General features: G+C 42.1%; 1 protein-coding gene and 1 pseudogene across 3 annotated transcripts in view; one reads left to right on the top strand and one right to left on the bottom strand.

The window, feature by feature from the left end:
• LOC147337110 (protein NLRC3-like) overlaps positions 1–24,345 on the bottom strand; it is a 547,272-nt pseudogene that overhangs the window by 411,416 nt on the left and 111,511 nt on the right. The gene's annotated exons all lie outside the window — the stretch shown is intronic.
• Positions 1–24,345, top strand: part of LOC147337114 (uncharacterized) — a 66,375-nt gene that overhangs the window by 17,948 nt on the left and 24,082 nt on the right. For both annotated transcript variants that reach the window (XM_086285754.1, XM_086285755.1), the window contains exons 6-10: positions 2,067–2,268; positions 2,390–4,193; positions 5,355–5,528; positions 12,768–12,920; positions 19,056–19,229. In XM_086285754.1, coding sequence (XP_086141880.1) covers positions 2,067–2,268; positions 2,390–4,193; positions 5,355–5,528; positions 12,768–12,920; positions 19,056–19,229 — 2,507 coding nt within the window. The remainder of the gene's footprint in view (positions 1–2,066; positions 2,269–2,389; positions 4,194–5,354; positions 5,529–12,767; positions 12,921–19,055; positions 19,230–24,345) is intronic.

Genomic DNA, 24,345 nt, shown 5'->3' on the forward strand with positions numbered 1-24,345 from the left:
TATGCTTTTGCAAAGTTTTTGCAATTTTTGCAGCTTCAGCTAGTTTCAGCAGACAGCTTCACCTTTACAGCATCCACACAGCATTTTCGCAGGCAATGCAAATTTTTCTAGTTAATGCGTCAATCTTACATATGATCAACCTCTAATAATCAGCTATGTACCACAGGCCTTCAAGCTAGCTGTAGTTAAACCTTTACTCAAAAAGCCATCTCTAGACCCAGCAGTCTTAGCTAATTATAGGCCAATCTCCAACCTTCCTTTATATCAAACATCCTTGAAAGAGTAGTTGTCAAACAGCTAACAGATCATCTGCAGAGGAATGGCTAATTTGAAGAGTTTCAGTCAGGTTTCAGAGCTCATCACAGCACAGAAACAGCTTTAGTGAAGGTTACAAATGATCTTCTTATGGCCTCTGACAGTGGACTCATCTCTGTGCTTGTCCTGCTAGACCTCAGTGCAGCGTTCGATACTGTCGACCATAATATCCTATTAGAGCGATTAGAACATGCTGTAGGTATTACAGGTACTGCGCTGCAGTGGGTGTATCATATCTATCTAATAGACTCCAGTTTGTGCATGTAAATGGAGAGTCCTCTTCACACACTGAGGTTAATTATGGAGTTCCACAGGGTTCAGTGCTAGGACCAATTCTCTTTACCTTATACATGTTTCCCTTAGGCAGTATCATCAGAAGACATGGCATACATTTTCACTGTTATGCAGATGACACCCAACTGTATCTGTCCACGAAGCCAGATAACACACACCAATTAGTTAAACTGCAGGAATGTCTTAAAGACCTGGATGGCCTCTAACTTTCTGCTCCTTAATTCAGATAAAACTGAGGTTATTTTACTAGGCTCCGAAAGTCTTAGAAATATGGTATCCAACCAGATTCTTACTCTGGATGACATTACCGAGGCCTCCAGTAAAACTGTGAGGAACTTTGGAGTCATTTTTGACCAAGACATGTCCTTCAATGCACAAATTAAACAAATATGTAAGACTGCTTTCTTCCATTTGTGCAACATCTCTAAAATTAGAAATATCCTTTCTCAGAGTGACGCTGAAAAACTAGTTCATGCATTTATTACTTCCAGGCTGGACTACTGTAATTCATTATTATCAGGAAGCCCTAAAAACTACTAAAAATCCAAAATGCTGCAGCAAGAGTACTGACAGGAACTAGAAAGAGAGAGCATATTTCTCCTGTTTTGGCTTCCCTTCATTGGCTTCCTGTTAAATCCAGAATTAAATTCAAAATCCTGCTCCTCACATACAAGGTCTTAAATAATCAGTCCCCATCTTATCTTAATGACATTGTAGTACCATATCACCCCATTAGAGCACTTCGCTCTCGCACTGCAGGCTTAGTTGTTGTTCCTAGAGTATTTAAAAGTAGAATAGGAGGGAGAGCCTTCAGTTTTCAGGCCCCTCTTCTGTGGAACCAGCTTCCAGTTTGGATTCGGGAGACAGACACTATCTCTACTTTTAAGATTAGGCTTAAAACTTTCCTTTTTGCTAAAGCATATGTTTAGGGCAGCACCAGGTGACCCTGAATCCTCCCTTAGTTGTGCTGCAATAGACGTAGGCTGCCAGGGGATTCCCATGATGCATTGAGTTTTTCCTTTCCAGTCACCTTTTTCACTAACTATGTGTTAACAGTTCTCTCTGCATTGAATCATACCTATTATTAATCTCAGTCTCTCTTCCACAGCATGTCTTTATCCTGTTTTCCTTTTCTTACCCTAACCAATCACAGTAGATGGCCCCGCCCCTCCCTGAGCCTGGTTCTGCTGGGGGTCATACAAGGCAGGAAGTGAACATCCTTTAGCAGAGAATAAAACTAGAAGCTTTACATGGAATGTGCCTGCAGTTGAAAACTATAGCTAAATAGCCTCCCCCAACATTCCACATACAGGGAGAGACACATACAAGAGAAACAGAAGAATATATTTAATCATGCAGTTTAACAAGGTCTACAATCCTAAGCACAACAATGACAACAAAATGACTCTAACATGATTTCAGTCTGATTCGGTCATTCATAAAATATTCTGTTCCAGACACTGAAGGAAAACATCATCACTTTTGTGAAGAATGAGCTGAAGAAGTTACAGAAGGTTCTAAGTCCAGATTACCTAGAATGCTTAGAGAGTCAGAGAGAGGATGATGAGCAGATGAGTTGCAGAGAGGCATTTGTGAAGATCACAGTGGACTTCATGAGGAGAATGAAGCAGGATGAGCTGGCTGACCGTCTGCAGAGCAGTAAGAGGATTTCTCTAAAGATTTAAGCTGCTGATAACAATTGGAAAATTTACTAATGCCTTAAGATATTAACCATAATTAACCAAATATTAAAGATCTTTCTCTTTTTTTCTTCCCTTAGAATGCCTTATTGGAGCTTTACAACGTGATATCAAGACTGTCTTGAAGAGGAAGTTCCAGTGTGTGTTTGAGGGCATCGCTAAAGCAGGAAACCCAACCCTCCTTAATCAGATCTACACAGAGCTCTACATCACAGAGGGAGGGACTGCAGAGGTCAATGATGAACATGAGGTCAGACAGATTGAAACAGCATCCAGGAAACCAGACAGACCAGAAACAACCATCAGACAAGAAGACATCTTTAAAGCCTCACCTGGAAGAGATGAACCAATCAGAACAGTGCTGACAAAGGGAGTGGCTGGCATTGGGAAAACAGTCTTAACACAGAAATACAGCCTGGACTGGGCTGAAGACAAAGCCAACCAGGACATCCAGTTCATATTTCCATTCACTTTCAGAGAGCTGAATGTGCTGAAAGAGGAAAAGTTCAGCTTGGTGGGACTTGTTCATCACTTCTTTACTGAAACCAAAGAAGCAGGAATCTGCAGCTTTGAAGACTTCCAGGTTGTGTTCATACTTGATGGTCTGGATGAGTGTCGACTTCCTCTGGACTTCCACAAAACTACAATCCTAACTGACCCTAGAAAGTCCACCTCAGTGGATGTGCTGCTGATAAACCTCATCAGGGGGAAACTGCTTCCCTCTGCTCACCTCTGGATAACCACACGACCTGCAGCAGCCAATCAGATCCCTCCTGACTGTGTTGACATGGTGACAGAGGTCAGAGGGTTCACTGACCCACAGAAGGAGGAGTACTTCAGGAAGAGATTCAGAGATGAGGAGCAGGCCAGCAGGATCATCTCCCACATCAAGACATCACGAAGCCTCCACATCATGTGTCACATCCCAGTCTTCTGCTGGATCACTGCTACAGTTCTGGAGGATGTGCTGGAAACCAGAGAGGGAGGACAGCTGCCCAAGACCCTGACTGAGATGTACATCCACTTCCTGGTGGTTCAGGCCAAAGTGAAGAAGGTCAAGTATGATGGAGGAGCTGAGACAGATCCACACTGGAGTCCAGAGAGCAGGAAGATGATGGAGTCTCTGGGAAAACTGGCTTTTGATCAGCTGCAGAAAGGAAACCTGATCTTCTATGAATCAGACCTGACAGAGTGTGGCATCGATATCAGAGCAGCCTCAGTGTACTCAGGAGTGTTCACACAGATCTTTAAAGAGGAGAGAGGACTGTACCAGGACAAAGTGTTCTGCTTCATCCATCTGAGTGTTCAGGAGTTTCTGGCTGCTCTTCATGTCCATCTGACCTTCATCAACTCTGGACTCAATCTGCTGAAAGAATATCAACCAACCTCCTGGTGGTATAAATTATTCAGCAAAACAAATTCACCACAATCTCTCCACCAGAGTGCTGTGGACAAGGCCTTACAGAGTCCAAATGGACACCTGGACTTGTTCCTCCGCTTCCTCCTGGGTCTTTCACTGCAGACCAATCAGACTCTCCTACGAGGTCTGCTGACACAGACAGGAAGTAGCTCACAGACCAATCAGGAAACAGTCAAGTACATCAAGAAGAAGCTCAGTGAGAATCTGTCTGCAGAGAAAAGCATCAATCTGTTCCACTGTCTGAATGAACTGAATGATTGTTCTCTAGTGGAGGAGATCCAACAGTCCCTGAGATCAGGACGTCTCTCCACAGATAAACTGTCTCCTGCTCAGTGGTCAGCTCTGGTCTTCATCTTACTGTCATCAGAAGAAGTTCTGGATGTGTTTGACCTGAAGAAATACTCTGCTTCAGAGGAGGCTCTTCTGAGGCTGCTGCCAGTGGTCAAAGCCTCCAACAAAGCTCTGTAAGTAAATATGTGATCATAATTGTCATTTTCAAAATGTTCATTCCACTTACCAAAAAACTAGGCATGGACAAATTAAAATCCAAAACTGTCTAATAGGGCTTTAAAACTTTTAAATGAAATGAACAACACTATTTGTTATCAAGTATGTGATACTTATGTTTTATGGCAGGAGACTGTGTCAGTGTTTCTGAAAATTTACCCATGTAACATTTATCAGTGAACCAGTCTGAACCATTCTGGTTGCCCCTGTCACAGATCTGGGTCATTTTGACCCAACATTTTCTGTTTCTTATGCTTTGCTGTTTTTCTAAATTATGATTTTTTTTCCAATTCTTGAGTTGTGCTGGTTTGATTTTGCATCTTTCAGTCTCTCTCTCTGTGTCAAGTCTGCGTCTATGTAAATTGTTTGCAAATTGTTGCAATTCACATTTTTCAATAACTGTCAAGGAGTCTTTCACATTAGCATAGAGGAATATTGGTTCTTTATGAAAAGTAGTTGCCCACACCACACTGTTTGGAAAACTGTGTTCAGCATCTCAAGCCACAAAAATATTTAACAAATGCCCAATACAAAAAAAACAAAACAAAACAGCAAAGCAGTACAAAGAAGCTGCCTTAAACAACCATTTGTGTCATCCTGTTGTCTTTGTTGAGATTACATTTCCAGTCATCAGTTAGAAATTGTGTTAATAGCAGGTTTACAGTTTGTTTTCACTAACTTACATCAGAAGGCAGAGAAGGTGGAGAGGCATGCTTTTCTGAAACTAGCCAATTAAAATAAAATGCTACTTCTTGGGAAGGGGTAAAATGGCTGATTTGAGATAAATAATTAAGTGAGGAACTACAATTATTGTCCAAATGTGATTAATAAGGATGAATTTGAAATGTATTTAATGAGTGACATTGGAATTAGGAAAGTTACAAACTGTACTTTATGCCTGTGCCAGCAGGTACGGAGGTAGTACCATTAAGCTCATCATTGGGATTCATTTAGACATAGAAGTGTGTAAGCAAGCGTGCCAATTCCACGTGTTTTGTTGTTCTTTTTCCAGATGTAAATTGTAATGCATTTATTTATTTATTTTTATTAATATTAAATTACTTGTTGCTTGTTGTTTAACATGACGTGATTTCATTTGATTACAAATTGTTTTTCAGACTGAGTGGCTGTAACCTCTCAGAGAGAAGCTGTGAAGCTCTGTCCTCAGTTCTCAGCTCCCAGTCCTCTAGTCTCAGAGAGCTGGACTTGAGTAACAATGACCTGGAGGATTCAGGAGTCAAGCTTCTGTCTGCAGAACTGAAGAGTCCGCACTGTACACTGGAAACTCTGAGGTGAGATATGTTTTTTCTTTTGGAGAGCTTGGCTAAAGGTTGTCAAAATCCTCAGGACAGGAGTACAAAGCATGTTTTACTGGGAAGTGGCCATAAACAACACCTTTTAATAGGAAGTGTATTTTAAATGGTTGCTTTTTGAAAGAATCCTCCACACCAGCCATATTATGTATGTTATATTTACCACACAGGGACGTCCTGCTGTCATTTTTGTTGAGATTATAAGTCAGTCATTTCCAGTCATCAGGTAGAAATTTTGTTTACAGCAGGTTTCTACATGAGAAAACAGAGGTGGAGCAGCATGCTTCCAAAAACTAGCTAATGAAAAAACAGTGGTCTTTCTGGGGAAGGGTGAGCTGAAAGAGAGGGGAAATAAAATGGCTTGTTTTACATTGAAAATTATGGAAATAAGGAAGTTAAGGCCTGCAAACAAGGCCCAGAATGTGATAAATAAGGAATCATTTGAACTAGGGCTGGGTATCATCAATAATTTCTACACTGTGTGCACAATTATTAGGCAAATTGTACTTTTGAGGATTAATTTCATAATTGATCAAGGACAGTGCTCTCAGTCAATCCAAAATGTTAATGAATGTTTAAGAATGTAAAAGTGAGTGTAAGAGCCAATTAAAGGTTAATTTTCTTGGTACTGGGAAAATTATTAGAGGAGAAATATACATGTTTGTTGTTAAGAATATAATTTCTAGTTAATTTCAAAATACTGTTTTGTTAAAGGTATAGAATATAGAAGTGCGACATTCGAATGAGCTTTTTAGTATTTTGGGCTTCCGGCACACTGTAATTACGTAGTTGGGGAGTCGGATAAGCTGGAAGCAACATAGTTTTTTGACCGAGTCTTGCCATGTAAATTCAAAGTTTCAATAAACATCTTTTTTGCAAGAAAAGTACCTGGACTTGCTCGCGTTTCAAATGCATGTTGCCGGACTGACTCCCAAAGGTGGTACGGAAGAGTGAAATAGAGACGGAGTGCCGCCACTACAGTGAGGTTTTGGCTTTAAGAGAATATATATATTTATGTAAAGAATTATTAGGCAACTATTAGTGTGCAGAGTTATTACACAACTAATTGAAAAAACGAACATTTTCCAAACTCACTAGTTTATTTGTGAATGTTAAAGTGAGAATAATAAAACAACTCAAAATGTACCTATAAACATTTCTGACATGTCAAAATTAAAAAAAAAAACAAAAAAATTCACTGACCAATATAGCCACCCTCTTTTCAACAGCTGTCACAAGCGTTCCATTCATGGAGTCTGTCAGTTTCTTGATCTTTTTGTCCAGCAGCAACCACAGCCTCCCAGACACTGTTCAGAGTGTACTGTTTCCTTACACTGTAAATCTCCCATTTAACCCTCTGGTGGTCGAGGGACACACCAGAGCGTCCAAATTACATGACCCATTTCAGATGACACAGCAACAAGATGCAGGGACCCATAGTCTCCATTACAATCTGTCGAGTTTTCAGAGTTATGATGTAAAATACAATGTTTTTTTCCTGAATAAAACATACTGTTACAGTGCACACACACTGAATGCGATAGACGTGACCAGAGCGTCAGGTTTACATGTAAAGTCAATGGAGGAGTGCGATACTTCAGAAGCAGATTTGCGTCGGGAAAGCGGGACTGATGCTTTTGAAGAACGAACAAAAATACGCACTGCAGTTTGTGTGGTGCATTTTGGGCATTCACTCGTATTGCGTCTACCGCTCGAGTTGGAAAAATCTGAACTCCAGCGTCAAGTCGCGCCGCGACAACAACTCAGGAGCCTGGTGACGTGATGCTCTGACCTAGTTCAGAGGGGCAGGTCCAGCCAAAGCTCCTTCTCTTCCACTTTAAGCTGGATAATTTTTATTCCTGTCTCTCTGTAAATAGTTATATTTTATATATTTATGTTTAATGTTTTTCTGTTTGAGAATTTTAATATTATTTAATATTATTTCAAATACATTTTTGTAATGACCAATGTCTCAGTTCTACTACACAGCAAATATTGGCACACAACTTGACACATGTAGAATTAATTTCATATTATACTAATGGAAAAATATACTACTATATACGAACATGGTGAAGACCAATTACTTAAGAGAATAAAGAGAGGTTAGTTTATTTAGGAGGTAAGCTCCATTTATTAAGAAAATTTAAAAAACACAGGAACGCTCTTTAGAGGTTTGTGGATGGCTCTTAAAGGAGCCGTTATGGGGAATTAACTGAGATTCAAATAGGCTATTCTTTCGGCTGCCAAGACACTGCTCCTTCCGCCGAGAAGTGGGCCATGACCTTCTCCCTCACCAGGACAGCCTCTCTGGAGGAGTTGTTGGGTGCTACACGACCCAGGCCTTGCAGTGGCCAGAATTAAACCAGGTCTAAATAAAACAAAATAAGCACTTTATAAGAGACCTTCTGAGTATCACTACAAAGATTACCAACAGTGGCCCTCATACCACAGTTTGATATCAGCAAACGCAGAGAGCATACATTGATATGACACCACAGCCATGCTATCATTGCAAACACTGATAGCGTAGCATAAATTGAATTAAATCAGGACTTGATGAGACTTTTTGAGTATCACTAGAAATATTATACACAGTCGTTTCCATACCACAGTTTGCTATCAGTAAACACCGACGTCATTCACTCATAGCATACCACATCCATGTTAGCAGTGTATAAACTGATAGTTTAGCATATATTAGCACAGGTATCAATAAAGGACTACTGTATTAAAAACTTTTACTAACCGAAGGCAGATGGACAGGCGCTGTGCAGGTGGGATTGAGCGCCTGTAGTTGGTGTCTAGGCGGGCGATGCTTGGACTGACACGGGACAGCAGCTCCTCAAACTGGGCAAGCGAAAGACGGTGATATCGCTGAGAGCGGCCGTCATCCAGACGCAGCTCCTGGAGCAAATGGTGAAACTCACTGGGACCTGATGGACCCAGGTATGGTGAGGATGTCCCTTACGCCGCTGCTCTGCTCTCCACAGTAAATAGAGAAAGGAGATTCCCTCTTCAAAAACTAGGCCGACAGCTGCCATCTTGCAAACATACCGTCTGGCACTACTTCCTCCCACATTTCCACTTCACGCATGTGAAAATTGCTTATTTTGAAGTGCGACCACTTCATGTTGGACGCGCGTTGAGGTGCGAATGTACACGCGACCAGCTAGGAGCGGCTGGCGCTTTTTGGTTGCGTATATCGCGTTCGTTGTGAACACTCCATTATTTACAGCGGGAAGAAAGGGTAAAAACAGAGTTTACTATGGACAGTGCTAGCAAACACTCTCCGCTTGCAAGCAAAAAAAGATCACCACATCCCTTCCCTTCCGGTGTTAAAGTGTACCTGTTACGACCCGGCTCAAAAGCCACAATATAACAAAAAAAAAGAGATGAATACCAGAGTGTTAGTAAGAACAGGGTTTTTTCTTAAAATGGAATACCAGGTTGGTTAAAATGGCTAGTGCCACCAAGGCAAAGACAAGTGAACTCTCTGGGAAGCTTGCCTCAGGTATACTTTTATCCACACCTGACTAGGTGTGGCCAATTAGCACCAGCTGAAAACATTGAGGAGATTAGGGGCTGCAGAGGGACGTAACACCTCCCTCAAAAGGGTTCCTCTTAAGCTTAAGCAAACTTGAGAACTTTATTACCAGCTCTCCTAACACAAAACTAAATACTCACATTTTAGTTAGCATTTTAAACAGGGATGCACCTGCATGATGATTTGAAGTTGCCACACTGAACACACAAAAAGTAACATGTGACCAACACAAAGAAGTACAACAGTCATAAACTCAAAATGATTATTCAACCTGCTACAACACAAAATGAGAGCAGCCACGAATAATCACACAAGTGATCTGTGGTCTCCACCACACAAACGGTCACATACAAGTGGCCTCATACCATAACAAGTTACTTTAATCCACAAGGTTCAGTAAAGCAAGCATACTAGTGACCAACCACAAATTGGAGAGCTATGGCCGCACGATGATCACATCAAGGGTGACTCAGCACCCCACAGTGTTATTGCCATAACCTGTCCAACAACACTCACAAATGATCCAACAAAAGTTGCCATATTCCCCACAACACTAAAGATCACAGCACAAAACACTCACCTCATGAGGATTTCATTAGCATCCATCAACACTGACATATTAGATGCACACACGGTGTACACACTATGCCAACTTAAAAACGACTTTCCTGCCTCAGCTACAAGACCATAATTAACAAATGATCTCAAACCTCCTACCAAGTTTGCTGCCACTGATTTACTATGTGCAACTCCCAGCCTAAAATGCTAAAAACAAAACTATACCTATCTAGTCTTCTGTCGTGTACCGGGCTCGAGTTAACTTTAAACGCAAACTGAGTAAAATAACAGGTTTTATTACAAACTTTAACCTCCTAAGACCCGAACTCTTCCACGACATGGATTTTTAATTTCTTTTGATATTTGGGCATATTGGGGCCCGATGAATGTAAAAACAAAGAATTACCAAATTTATTTTTTTTACCTTGTTTTTTTTTTTAAGAAAAATGAGAGCCACAAATGAGGATACTCATTTAAAATTTTGATATAACAGTAGCAGTATAATGTCCTCGTAAGTGGATATCAGGCCCATGTAGAGCAAAATTGAGTATTTTGGTCTAAATAACCCAAAATGTGATGTCCACATATGTGGACGGCAGGTCCTAGGAGGTTAAATGGAAAACCGACAGGGCTGTTTAACAGACCACTGTTAAAACGCAGCTTTCTTGTTGATGGTCATTTAAGAATTTTTTTTTTTTAAAAACCCAGCGGTAGACAGCGCTCTACAATGGTAGACTGGTAGGTAATACGCAAGCGAATGGGAAACTGTTCTTTAAGTACATTGAGAGAGAGAGAAATGTGCATGAAGTGTGATTTTATCATAGTGGAGGCAAAACAGTAGGTAAGAGGGAATTCATGACGATGTTTATGTGAAGCTTAGTTTGGATATTTTTCTGATGCTGGTTCAGTCAATTTGGGTTGGTGAAAGATGAAACCTACAGCTTCATAGTCTAGCACAAAAAAATATGTAAATACAATGCGCGTACCTGCCGACGCATCAGAACGTGTACGTGCCATCAGGTGAGAAAGCACCGGGTCCGCTCTTTGTGTTTACGTCTTTGTATAGAATACGTACCTGCTCTCATTTACTATTTTAGCTTTTTGGTGGTTGTCGAAATTTTGTGAGGTTTAACCTAAGATTCTGGAATTTCAGGCAAAATACATTTATACTAATAAATCGATATCACGTTATTCAAGAATGGATTTTAAATCGGCTAGAATGGATTTTAAATCGGAAAATCAATAATCAAAACCCAGCCCTAATTTGAACTGTAATTAGTGACAGACAAAAAGTTAGGAAAGTGACCAAGAGTAGGCTACTTTATGTGTGTGCCAGCACGTACAGAGGTAGTATCACTAAATCCACCAAGTCCTCACTGTTCCAGTCAGATATACACCGCATTCCAAATTATTATGCAAATCATATTTTTCTATTATTTTCCTAAAAAGTTGATTCAAATGACAGTCGGCATAATTTTCGAGTCATCAACCAATAGAGTATAATTCAAATGTTCCTGAACAAAACTCCCAAAGAAAATAAAAAACTTAAAATGCAGTGTTCCAAATTATTACACACACAGAGTTTCAAAAGATTTTATAGATTGTAGAGAATTGAAAATGGTCATTTATTGAATTTGCAGCATTAGTAGATCAATTTTACTGAAATCAAAAAGCTATTTCAATCAAAAACATCTTAACAAGTCAAGTTTCATATTAACATAGGACCCCTTATTTGATAGCAGTTTTACAATTCTTGCATCCATGGAATTGTAAATTTTTGGAAAGTTTCTACTTGAATTTCTTTGCAGGATGTCATAATAGCCTCCCAGAGCTGCTGTATCGATGTGAACTGCCTCCCACCCTCATATGTTGTTGCTTGAGGATGCTCCAAAGGTTCTCAATAGGATTGAAGTCAGGGAAGAATGGGGGCCACACCATGAGTTTCTCTCCTTTTATGCCGATAGCAGCCAATGATGCAGAGTTGTTCCTTGTAGCATGAGATGGTGCATTGTCTTGCATGAAGATGGCTGTGTTGCAGAAGGCACAGTTCTTTTTTTTACCATGGAAGAAAGTGGTCAGTCAGAAACTCCGCATGCTTTGCAAAGGTCATTTTCACACCTTCAGGGAGCCTAAAGGAGCTGACCAGTTCTCTCCCCGTGATTCCGGCTCAAAACATGACTCCACCACCTCCTTGCTGACGTCGCAGCCTTGTTGGGACATGGTGGCCATCCACCAACCATCCATCACTGCATCCATCTGGAGCATCCAGGGTTGCACTGAACTCATCAGTGAACAGGACTGTTTGAAAACTAGTCTTCATGTAGTTCTGGGCCCACTGCAGCCGTTTCTGCTTGTGAGCATTGGTTAGGGGTGGCCAAATAGAAGGTTTATGCACAACTGCAAGTCTCTGGAGGATCCTACACCTCGATGTTCGCAGGGCTCCAGAGGCACCAGCAGCTTCAAATATGTGTTTGTTGCTTTGTAATGGCCTTTTAGCAGCTGCTCTCTTAATCTGATGTATTTGTCTGGCAGAAACCTTCATCATTATACCTTTATCTGCACGAACCCATGTGTGCTCTGACTCAGCCACAAATCTCTTAACATTATGGTGATCACGCTTCTAAGGTTTTCATTACGTGTCCAAGACATTCAACTATTTCACACTTTTCAGCAGCAGAGAGATCATTTTTCCTTTTTATATTTCTTCAAAATAGTGATCTGCTTAATAATGTGGAACATCCTTCTTTAGTAGTTTTTCCTTTAATTGGGCTCACCTGGCAAACTAATGATCATAGGTCTCCAAGATTGATTTCAGTCATCCAAAGAGCCCTGAGACACAACTCCATCCATGGGTTTAATTGAAAAACAACTTATTTAATCTTTATGACAGTTAAACACATTTGCATAATAATTTGGAATGTGGTGTAGATGTATATTTATTTTACCAAGAAAATTCCGCATTTCTACCATTAAAAAAAAAATCAAAGGTGGTAATGGTTATATATTTATTTAAAAAAAAAAATTGCACATTAACATATTTATTTTCGTTCTCAAATTTTATTTACCTCCGAGACACCAACCTTCATTTCATTTGATTACAAATTGTTTTTCAGACTGAGTGGCTGTAACCTCTCAGAGAGAAGCTGTGAGGCTCTGTCCTCAGTTCTCAGAGAGCTGGACTTGAGTAACAATGACCTGGAGGATTCAGGAGTCAAGCTTCTGTCTGCAGAACTGAAGAGTCCACAGTGTACACTGGAAACTCTGAGGTGAGAATTTTTTTTTCTTTTGGAGAAAAAGGTTGTCAGAATCCCGTAGGAGTACAAAGCATGTTTTACTGGGAAGTTGCCATAAACAACATATTTTTATAATTCAATTCAGTTTTATATATATAGCGCCAAATCACAACAAAAGTCGCCTCAAGGCGCTTCATAGATAGAGAGAAAAGCCCAACAATCATATGACCCCCTCCCAAGCACTTTGGAGACAGTGGGAAGGAAAAACTCCCTTTTAACAGGAAGAAACCTCCGGCAGAACCAGGCTTGTAAGATGGTGAAAGATATACCCTTAGGCCTCGTCCTCGATTCAGTGATGGTCTGAATCGAGTTAAGTGCCAGGAGGATTGCCAGGATTTATACATCGGGGAAGGCAAACAACCTCTGGCGAAGCGGATGGCACAACACAGAAGAGCTACCTCGTCAGGCCAGGACTCTGCAGTCTATTTGCACCTACAGGCCAGCGGACAGTCTTTGAAGGATGAGGATGTACACATCCTGGACAGGGAGGAACGCTGGTTTGAGGGCGGAGTCAAGGAGGCCATTTACGTGAAAAGGGAAAGACCATCTCTGAATCGAGGAGGGGACCTAAGGGTACATCTTTCACCATCTTACAATGCTGTGATTGCAGCCATTCCCCAACTCTCTGTGAATGGTACTCATGGACATTGATCAGTGGTCTTTGATCAGTGGGTTTTAGTCAGTGGTCGTTTGGCTCTCAGCGTAGGCGGTCGCACTTTTTCTCCTCTCCTCCTTACCCTTATCTTCCCTGCTTAGCCTCTGTGTCCTTGTCTTGTCTCGTGTGCATTACTTTCCCTGGAACAGTCTTTTACTGTCGTTCTCTAAAACCTAAAAGAGAATTATGGATTTGATCAACTGGTCTCTGAATGCTATTGACACCCTTTTCTCAATGAGAAGTCTGGGCTCGGGAGAGCCCGAGTGCCCTGGAGGGACTTTCCCTGCCGGATACACGATGGACGGGTGGCAGAACTGGAGGGTCATGTGCCTGGCGGGACGCTGAAGATATCTACCTATTCGGAACCATGATAACAGGGTTCGTGCTGATCGGAGCTGGTTTGGCCCTGGCTTATCGGAGAAATAAGAGAGTGGAACCGGCTGTTCAAACCCCCCCAAAGCTGCCCGCTGGGATTGAAACGATGGGACAAGTCCTCTCACAACAAACGCAGCATGGTTAACACATTGGAGACGCTTACAGCTGCTGTGAAGGCTCAAAACAACACCATTGAGTGTATGGGGGGATACATCAGAGAGAGGCCTGCTAAAAATGAGACCCTTGAACGAAAGTTGGATCACATCGCGGAATGGATCACTGTAGTTGTGAGGTCTCAAGATCAAAAGAATGACAACACCACGGAACAGAAGTTTGATACCATCATGGGGAGGCTCGCGACTCTCCAATGGGAGATTGAGAGACCAGCGTCAGAGTGTTAAAGAGCAGCTTGACATTCTCCTGGCTGCTCGCATGAAAGAAATATCAATAAAATCAACATTGTAATGCGGACACCACCACGGCGCCAGCTGCAGGCCCAAGGCTGGAGCCGAACAATCACTCCCTGATAACGACTGTGTGATGACTATTCTTCCCATCCCATGCAAGGCCACCTGGATTGGCTGGAGGACTGTTTACTTACCTTGATAGGGCGAAGGACACTGTCTCAGCTAAACTATGGACACGCACACACATACACTTACACTGATAAGCACTCACTCATCCCCCCTCCCTTTCCAATGCCTTCGATGCTTGTTGCCCCCCGGGAACACGAGGCGGGTCTGGGCCCGCGCTGGAGACGGCGCCGTTGCAGGATGGCTGCTGTGTTGCCTGGGATTACTCCTCATCCCCTAACCAACCCTGTGGCTTGTCGTGTCTTCACAATGTTGTGCTGTGGAAATTCATGTGCTTTTTTTGTGCAGAGGAGTTTTTTGTTTCCTGTTCTTGTGCTGTCCTACCATGGAAGCACAGCATGAGTGGAGGTCTCTTTTTTTCCTCTTGTACCCTCCCGTTGTTGTGTAATTCAATTCAATTCAATTTTATTTATATAGCGCCAAATCACAACAAAAGTCGCCTCAAGGCGCTTCATAGATACAGAGAAAAACCCAACAATCGTATGTGTACATTTCAGTGTTCTTTTCTGCAACGCTACCGATCTCCGACTTGTAACCCCATGTGATGTCTGTGTTATGTGTGTAAGGTCGGGGGGGGGGGGGGGTCCCATTTCACTGCAGGGCAACCTGGTTGTGACAAATAAAGCTTTGATTGATTGATTGATTGATTGATTGATTGATTGATTGATTGATTGATTGATTGATTGATTGATTGATCAATGGTCATGAGAATTTGTATAATTGTGATTAAGGAACTGACCTCCCAGCCCATTGTTCCTTCAGTGGGCTGGTTTCAGTCATTGTGCAAATGTACTGTTTATAAGATTGGGGAAACCTGCAGCTGAGCCTGAAGAAGTCACTTGGATGAGTGACGAAACGTTTCTCCCACAAAACGCTACGTCCAGATGAACAGAATCAACTTTTGGAGCTTCACTAAAGCTTTTTCTGTGCTGTGATGAGCTTTGAAACCTGACTGAAACTCTTCAAATAAGCCATTCCTCTGCAGATAATCAGTTAGCTGTTTGACAACTACTCTTTCAAGGATTTTTGATGTGAAAGGAAGGTTGGAGATTGGCCTATAATTAGCTAAGATTGCTGGATCTAGAGAATTTAGAGGCTAGAGGCTTTTAATAGGGAGTGTGTTGTAAATGGTCCTCGTCTAAAAGATTGATCAACACCAACCATATTATGAATGTAATATTTATCACACAGGGATGTCCTTTTGTCATCTTTGTTGAAATTACATTTCCAGTCAAAAGTTAGAAATGGTTTTTAAAGCAGATTTACAATTTCTTTATACAACTTCACATCAGAAGGCTTTTGAGGTGGAGCAGCATGCTTCCTGAAAATGATCAATTAAATAAAGTGGTCCTTCTGGGGAGTTAAAGATGGCTTGTTACACCCCTAGTCTACGCTTTTAAAGACGCACATGAGGTTGGAGGACAGATAAGCAATTACCCACCCTGGTTCCCAAACCAAACAGCCGAAACCAGTTATGAGTAAAAAAAAACAAGGTGATTTTATTTAATGTCAGGAAGCATAGTTCCAGGGTGAACCCAATCCAAAACTAGAAAAATTTGCATTTCCTGCGAAAATGCAGTGTGGATGCTTTAAAGCTGAAGCTGTCTGTTGAAAAAAGCTGAAAAAATTGAAAGTTGAAAAAAAATGCTGCCCTGAGCAGGATTTGAACCTGGTCTAAGGGCAGCTATTTAGCTCACTGAGCCAAACTCATGCTCACAAAGAAGGGGTGGAGAGATTGACAATTGTGCTGAAATGAGCAGAAGCTGCTGAGAATTGTGCTGATAAGCGGTGGAAAGGCTGAAATTTTTTCAGAAGAGGTGAATAAGCAGAATTTGGGCAAAAAAGAGGTGAAAATTCTGAAAATTCTGCTGAAAAGAGTTCAATCAGCATAATTTCTGCTGAAAAGAGTTCAATCAGCAGAATTTCTGCTGAAAAGAGTTCAATCAGCAGAATTTCTGCTGAAAAGAGATTTTTGCTGAAAACAGCTGAAAAAACTGAAAATTTTGCTGAAAACAGTTGAATCAGCAGAATTCCGCTGAAAAGAGTTTTTTTGCTGAAAACAGCTGAAAAAACTGAAAATTTTGCTGAAAACAGTTGAATCAGCAGAATTTCTGCTGAAAAGAGTTCAATCAGCAGAATTCTGCTGAAAAGAGTTTTTTTGCTGAAAACAGCTGAAAAAACTGAAAATTTTGCTGAAAACAGTTGAATCAGCAGAATTTCTGCTGAAAAGAGTTCAATCAGCAGAATTCTGCTGAAAAGAGGTTTTTTGCTGAAAACAGCTGAAAAAACTCAAAATTCTGCTGAAAAGGGGTGAAAAAGCTGAAATTTGTGTTGAAAAGAGTTAAAAAAGTTTAACTGTTAACTGAAAGAAATGTTGCCATAAGCGGGATTTGAACCCGGACCTCCCAGTCTGAGAACGGATGCTCATCTCACTGAGCTAAAACACAGCTCAGCCCGGCGAGCAGAAATAAGTGACCACATTGATAATGTGTTCCATTCATTTCAATGGGCAAAAATATTGCAAAAAAAATTCAATATCTCAAAAAGTATAATAGTTAAAAATACCAAAAGATATAGCCGGAAAGAGCAAAAATAGCAGAATAGTTTAAATTTTGAACGGTGAAAATCGGCTGAAAATTGTGGAAGTAGTTAAGTGCCATGTGTTTTGTGGACTTGGAGAAGGCATTCGACCGTGTCCATCGGGGTGTCCTGTGGGAGGTGCTGCGGGAGTATGGGGTGTCTGGCCCATTGCTACGGGCCATTCGATCCCTATACAACCGTTGCAAGAGCTTGGTTCGCATTGCCGGCAATAAGTCGGACAGGATTTATGGACAGGATTTCTAGGCGCAGCCAAGGGGCGGAGGGGTTTCGCTTTGGTGGCCTCAGAATCTCATCTCTGATTTTTGCGGATGATGTGGTTCTGTTGGCTTCATCGGGTGAGGGCCTCCAGCTCGCACTGGAGCGGTTCGCAGCCGAGTGTGAAGCAGCGGGAATGAGGATCAGCACCTCCAAATCTGAGGCCATGGTTCTCAGCCGGAAAAGGGTGGAGTGCCCACTCCGGGTCGGGGATGAGTTCCTGCCCCAAGTGGAGGAGTTCAAGTATCTCGGGGTCTTGTTCGCGAGTGATGGGAGAAGGGAGCCGGAGATCGACAGACGGATTGGGGCTGCAGCTGCAGTAATGCGGACGCTGCACCGGTCCGTCGTGGTGAAGAGGGAGCTGAGTGTAAAAGCGAAGCTCTCAATTTACCGGTCGATCTACGTCCCTACCCTCACCTATGGCCACGAGCTGTGGGTAGTGACCGAAAGAACGAGATCGCGGATACAAGCGGCAGAAATGAGCTTCCTCCGAAGGGTGGCTGGCCTCTCCCTTAGAGATAGGGTGAGAAGTTCGGCCATCCGGGAGGGGCTCAGAGTAGAGCCGCTGCTGCTCCACATCGAAAGGAGTCAGCTGAGGTGGTTCGGGCATCTGACAAGGATGCCCCCTGGGCGCCTCCTGGGTGAGGTGTTCGAGGCATGTCCCACCGGGAGGAGGCCCCGGGGAAGACCCAGGACACGCTGGAGAGATTATATCTCTCGGCTGGCCTGGGAACGCCTTGGTATTCCCCCGGATAAGCTGGAGGAGGTGGCTGGGGAGAGGGAGGTCTGGGCCTCTTTGCTTAGGCTGCTGCCCCCGCGACCCGGCCTCGGATAAAGCGGATGAAAATGGATGGATGGATGGATAGTTAAGTGCCAAAAAGTGTACGGAAGCAACTAGAATAATAAAGTATAAAGATTAAAGAGAAACAGGAACTCAACTCTTCAGCTTCAGCCTATGCATGCATAAGCACTGAGTTTATACACCAGTGGCGGCTCTCACATAGCATGCTTACAAAGATACAAAGTCACGCAAAAAGTTGGAAACCAGGGCCAGGTCTGCGTCTGCTGTCAAAACTTCTTCTCTTTCTTCGCTGTCAGAGCTGCTTTTTGAACGCAGTCACGTGTTCCACAGTCTAATCAGCAGCTCACTACTCTTCATTAGGGGAAGGACCTGCAGAGTGTCTTAAGCACAGTAAAGAGACACAGAAACAAAGCAGCTCACACAGACTTCTTATGGCCACAGGCCGTAACAGGCTTATTTCAAGTAAATAATTAAGCGAGGAACTACAAACAAGATCCAGAATGTGATAAATTAGTATTAATTTGAATTAATTTGAAATGTATTTAATCACTGACATAATTGGGAATGTGACCAACAGTACGTTATACCTGTGCCAGCACTTAGAGAGGTAGTATCACTAAATCTACCAGTTGCTTAAAGGTCTCCATTTAAATATACAGGTAAAAAAAAATTACCAAGCATATTCAACATTTTAATTCTCTTTTTAAAGATGGTAATTGTAATTTATTTATTTATTTATGTTCAATTAATTATATTGCACATTAACATATTAATGTTGTTGTTTTGGTTCAACATATAAAGTAATTCAAGTACAAATTGTTTTTCAGACTGAGTGGCTGTAACCTCTCAGAGAGAAGCTGTGAAGCTCTGTCCTCAGTTTTCAGCCCCCAGTCTTCTAAAATGAGAACACTGGACCTGAGTAACAATGATATAAAAGATTCAGCAGTGAAGCTTCTGTTTGCAGAAGTGCAGAATTCACATTGTGCACTGGAAAATCTGAGGTGAGATATTTTTTTCTTCCTGTTCTTTTTCTTTTTTTGTACACCTGGGCTAGAAGTTGTCAGAATACCCAGTTGTACAAAGCACTGGTAACTACCATTAAAAAAAAAAAAAAAAATCTTTTTATACTTTTTATAGTAGCTCCGTTTTTATATGGTTACTGCTTGAAATGTTTCCACACCAAAGATATTATGAGTGTAATATTTACAACACACTAATGTCCTGCTGTTATTTTTTTTTTTTTTTTGAGATTACATTTCCAGTCACTGCTTTGAGATTATGTTAATAGCAGGTTTGCAGTTTGTTTTCAGAAATTTACGTCACAAGGCAGAATAGGTGGAGCAGAATGCTTCCAGAAACCGGCCAGTGAAAAAAAAAGTGGTCTTTTTGAAGAAGGATAAACTAAATGAGGGAGATACAAATTATATTATATTAAATTTATAGGTGTTTTAATATTAAATAAATAATAGTGGATGTCAACAAATGGCTAAGATGGTGCTCCCAGAAAATCAGGGAGTGGAGGAAAGCCTTCGAGGCAGGAGATCAGGTGGAGTATAACGGTGTGTTCACACCGAACGCGATAGATGCAAGCGAAAATGGCCCCAACGCCCCTAATTTGACGCGTGCACATTTGCACCTCGACGCGTGTCCAAGAAAAATCAATCGTGCCTCAAAATTGCATATTTTGACGTGCGTGAACTGGAAATGTGGGAGGAATGTGGGAGGAAGTTGTGCCAGAAGGTATCTTTGCTAGATGGCAGCTGTCGAGCTAGAGCTTGAAGAGAGAGTCTCCCTTCTCTATTTACTGTGGAGAGCAGAGCAGCGGCGTAAAAGACGTCCTCGCCGTACCTGGGTCCATCAGGTCCTCAAGAGGCGTGAGCAGTTTGGTGAGTTTCACCATTTGCTCCAGGAGCTGCGCCTGGATGACGGCCGCTCTCAGCGATACCACCGTCTTTCACTTGCCCAGTTTGAGGAGCTGCTGTCCCGTGTCAGTCCAAGCATCGCCCGCCTAGACACCAACTACAGGCGCTCAATCCCACCTGCACAGCGCCTGTCCATCTGCCTGAGGTTAGTAAAAGTTTTTAATACAGTAGTCCTTTATTGATACCTGTGCTAATATATGCTAAACTATCAGTTTATACACTGCTAACATGGATGTGGTATGCTATGAGTGAATGACGTCGGTGTTTACTGATAGCAAACTGTGGTATGGAAACGACTGTGTATAATATTTCTAGTGATACTCAAAAAGTCTCATCAAGTCCTGATTTAATTCAATTTATGCTACGCTATCAGTGTTTGCAATGATAGCATGGCTGTGGTGTCATATCAATGTATGCTCTCTGCGTTTGCTGATATCAAACTGTGGTATGAGGGCCACTGTTGGTAATCTTTGTTGTGATACTCACTCCCTAATATATATTATGTAATTATCCTTATAATTACAAAATGTTTTATGTAAGATTTATATTTTGTGATTTAAATCTGACATCACAAAAGTATTTTGGAATTTGAATAATGTATTTTGTAACTGCAGTACACATAATACTGATTTTGAACAATTTTGTCCAGGTTCCTTGTCACTGGGGACTCCTTCACGACCAAGCGTTCAGTTACAGAGTCGGTGTGTCCACGGTGAGCCAGATCACCCCCCAGGCAGCGACAGCCATCTGGGACTGTCTAGTGGACGACTTCATGGCTGTGCCTTCACCTGGAGACTGGCGGTCCATCACAGAGGGATTCCAGGAGCGCTGGAACTTTCCTCTGTGCTGTGCAGCTCTGGATGGGAAGCACGTCCAGACAAAGGCACCCTATATATCATATAGGAGACACACACATTGATATACACTAAATATTTATTTCATTTCTTTTTTGTGGTGCCCAAATTTATGCACCTGCTTGATTTTGCACACACAAATCCAGTAAACTTCTTTTCACTTCTCAAATATCACTGTGTGTCTCCTGTATGATATATTTAACTGACATTTTTTATTGTAACAACCAACGATTTATACAGGAAAATAATGTCTATTAACAAGGTTGCCCAAACCTTTGCATCCCACTGTATTAGTATATTTTGTCATTAGTATAATATGAAATAAATTCTACATGTGTCAAGTCATGTGCCAACATTTGCTGTGTAGTAGAACTGAGACAGTCATTATAAAAATTTATTTGAAATAATATTAAAATTCTCAAACAGAAAAACATTAAACATAAATATATAAAATATTAGTATTTACAGAGAGACAGGAATAAAAAAACCCAGCTGCTCTCCAGAGCAGGAACAAGGCTGAAGAGGAAATGCTCCATTGGAGACTGGTGTGGCCTCTTCAGGGACTCCAGGATGGCCAGCTCCACCGCTGATGGACCGTCCTGGGACCCGTCCCTCATCTGCCTCGGAGCCGTCCTCCCCTGTGGGCCTTTAAAACAGCACAAAACACAAAGAAATTAGAAGGGTGCTACTAGATTTTCATTTCAACATTGAAAAAAAAAGAGAAAAAGAAAAAAACAGGACATAATCAGATTGGTTGTAGATATTTAGTAAAGGTGATCACAAGGGAATCCCACCAAGTATAAAGCTATCAGTGCTTGCTGTACATCTGATGCTACAATTACATACCTGTTGGTGCAGCAGCAGGAGCTCAGGGACTGGGGAGCCAGGAGAAGCAACAGGGGATGCTCTGCTGCAGAATCAGTTGGTTCTATCAAGACAATATTAAATGTTAACAGGTTGAATACGATAATCATAGAGAAAGTATATACAGTGGTCCCTCTTTTATTGCAGCAGGGGTTCTCAGAATAACTAGCCCCTGGTCACGCACTTTATACACTGTTTTCCCCACACACATGAACATTGGTCACAGTTCTCACAAGTTGATTCTCAAAGTGCAAACCTTTGTAGATTGCAAAACGTAAAAGTATTATTATGCCGCGTTTTGTCTTCATCTGCCTGCCACTTTCGTGCGCCTTTTTCCCTCACGGTGCTGGTGTCTACTTCCGAATGAGGCTCATAGTTATGGGTGTTTTTGTGCTGTTTTTTCTATTGGACGTGATGGTTATCAAAACCAAACATGATAAATTTGGCAAGTGCAGGAGACACGACACGGAGGAGATTTGTCAATCAGGCTGCAGAATGTAATGCACATTGTTGAAAGCTGTACGGTGCAATAAAAAATAAATCAGTGAAAAGGCGAGGCAGTGACAGATGAGCGGGACCACTGTGTGCTGTTTATTGATAAATAATATATTCTTATATGACAACATGCATAAAACCAGAACGGTATTTGTACATCAGTGGGAAAATAGCAGGACAGTAGGTGGGCTTGCTAGCTTTTGCGCGGTTTCATCGGGTCAGTCTGAAAATTAAAAAGAAGAATGAATGAACATACCCGGTTGCCCGATCTCCTCACTTATGTGCCTCCAAGCTAGGTCCTTTTTCTTCCTGTCTCGGTAGAAGTAGCAGCTGGCATCATACAGCTCTGGGTGATTAGCCACGGCAGTGATGAGCTTTTCCTCCATACTGAATGAAGAATGAAGGGCTTTGGCTGGATCTGCCCCTTTGACCTAGGTCAGAGCCAAGTCACCAGGCTCCTGATTGGTTGTCACGGCGCGATTTGACGCTGGAGTTCAGATTTTCCAACTCGAGCGGTATGATGGCACCTGTGTTTGGCTTCGCCGCTGCCGGGTGCAGTTTGTCACGCTCTATTGTCATGTTTTTTTTTCTCTACTCTGCTGTTTTTTATTTGTATCAATGATGTTCTGGCTGCCTTGGTTTATGATCGTTTGACGCTGTTATCAATCCGATCTTCAATGATGGCCCAAGATGTTCCATCTTCCTCCTCCTTTGGCACTTTCTATTCTCCGCACTTTCCCCCGCACTCCTTTGGCTCTTTCCATCTACCGCCAGTGGCTGGATCCTCGGCCAGCATTCTCAGCATTCCCCGTAGTTCACAGAGAAGAAGAGGAAGGAGATCAGGTATCCAGGTGAAGCTTAGGCTTTTCTGGCGGCGGGGGCTGATTGGAAAGCGATGTTGTGCGTGTTTTGTTACCTACGCTCAAAACAGCTCCATAGAGAGGAATTTGTTCTCCACGGCCCTGCTTGGATATGCAGGGCCTGGCTCTCCGAGACCGTGCTACCTTAGAAGGGTTCATCCAAACTCTCCTGCTGACTGGCTTTTCATCCCCTCGGTGAGTGGCATATACGAACGTGAAGGCTCTAACCTCGAGTATTTACGTCCTTTAACTCGAGCTTCTCCCAATAATGATGCTCTCACCCCGCTGACTATGGCGCTCTTTAATGCCTGATCTTTGACTAATAAATCGTTTGTGCTTAACGATTTTATTGCTTCTAATAATCTGGACTTCCTGCTTCTGACCGAGACCTGGCAGCGGGGCTTGGACTATTCGTCTCTCATTGAAATGTGCCCAAATGGCTTTTCTGTCATCAGCCAGCCTCGGGGATCTGGTCGTGGAGGAGGTCTCGCGGTGGCATTTCAGGACCGTTTCAACTGCCGTTCAGTGAAAGTTGGACAATTTCTTTCTTTTGAATTGCAGCTCATTAAAATCGGAAGTAAGGATCCTTTTTACTGTGCTGTGGTGTATCGTCCACCTGGCCCTAACAGCTTGTTTTTAGCGGAGTTTAGCGACTTCCTGTCCTCTACTATAAGGTTGTCCAAATTTCTTTTAGTGGGGGATTTTAATATACATGTTGATGATGAGTCCGACCTCTTTGCCAGGGGTTTTATAATAATAATAATAATAATAATACATTTTATTTAAATAGCGCCTTTCAAAGCACCCAAGGACACTGTACAACAGATAAAAACTGGAAATATACACAATGGTAAAAATAGAAGATAAAAGTTAAAACATACAGAAATTTAAGAATAGGCAATTTTAAACAGATGAGTTTTGAGGGTGGACTTAAAAAGAGAGAATGAACTAATATTTCTGAGGTCCGGGGGTAGGGAATTCCAAAGTCGAGGGGCAGAGCAGCTAAAGGCCCTCCCTCCCATTGTGATCAGACGAGCAGAGGGAACAGAGAGAGAAAGAGAAGATGAAGATCTGAGGCAGCGGGATGGGAGCTTCATCTGTAATAAGTCAGAGAGGTACGGT

Source organism: Aulonocara sp. 'chitande type north' Nkhata Bay, linkage group LG3 (genome assembly GCF_057382095.1).
Source record: "Aulonocara sp. 'chitande type north' Nkhata Bay isolate Kocher_YH1m ecotype deep benthic linkage group LG3, A_spYH_male_GT1.1, whole genome shotgun sequence".
Lineage (NCBI taxonomy): Eukaryota > Metazoa > Chordata > Actinopteri > Cichliformes > Cichlidae > Aulonocara > Aulonocara sp. 'chitande type north' Nkhata Bay.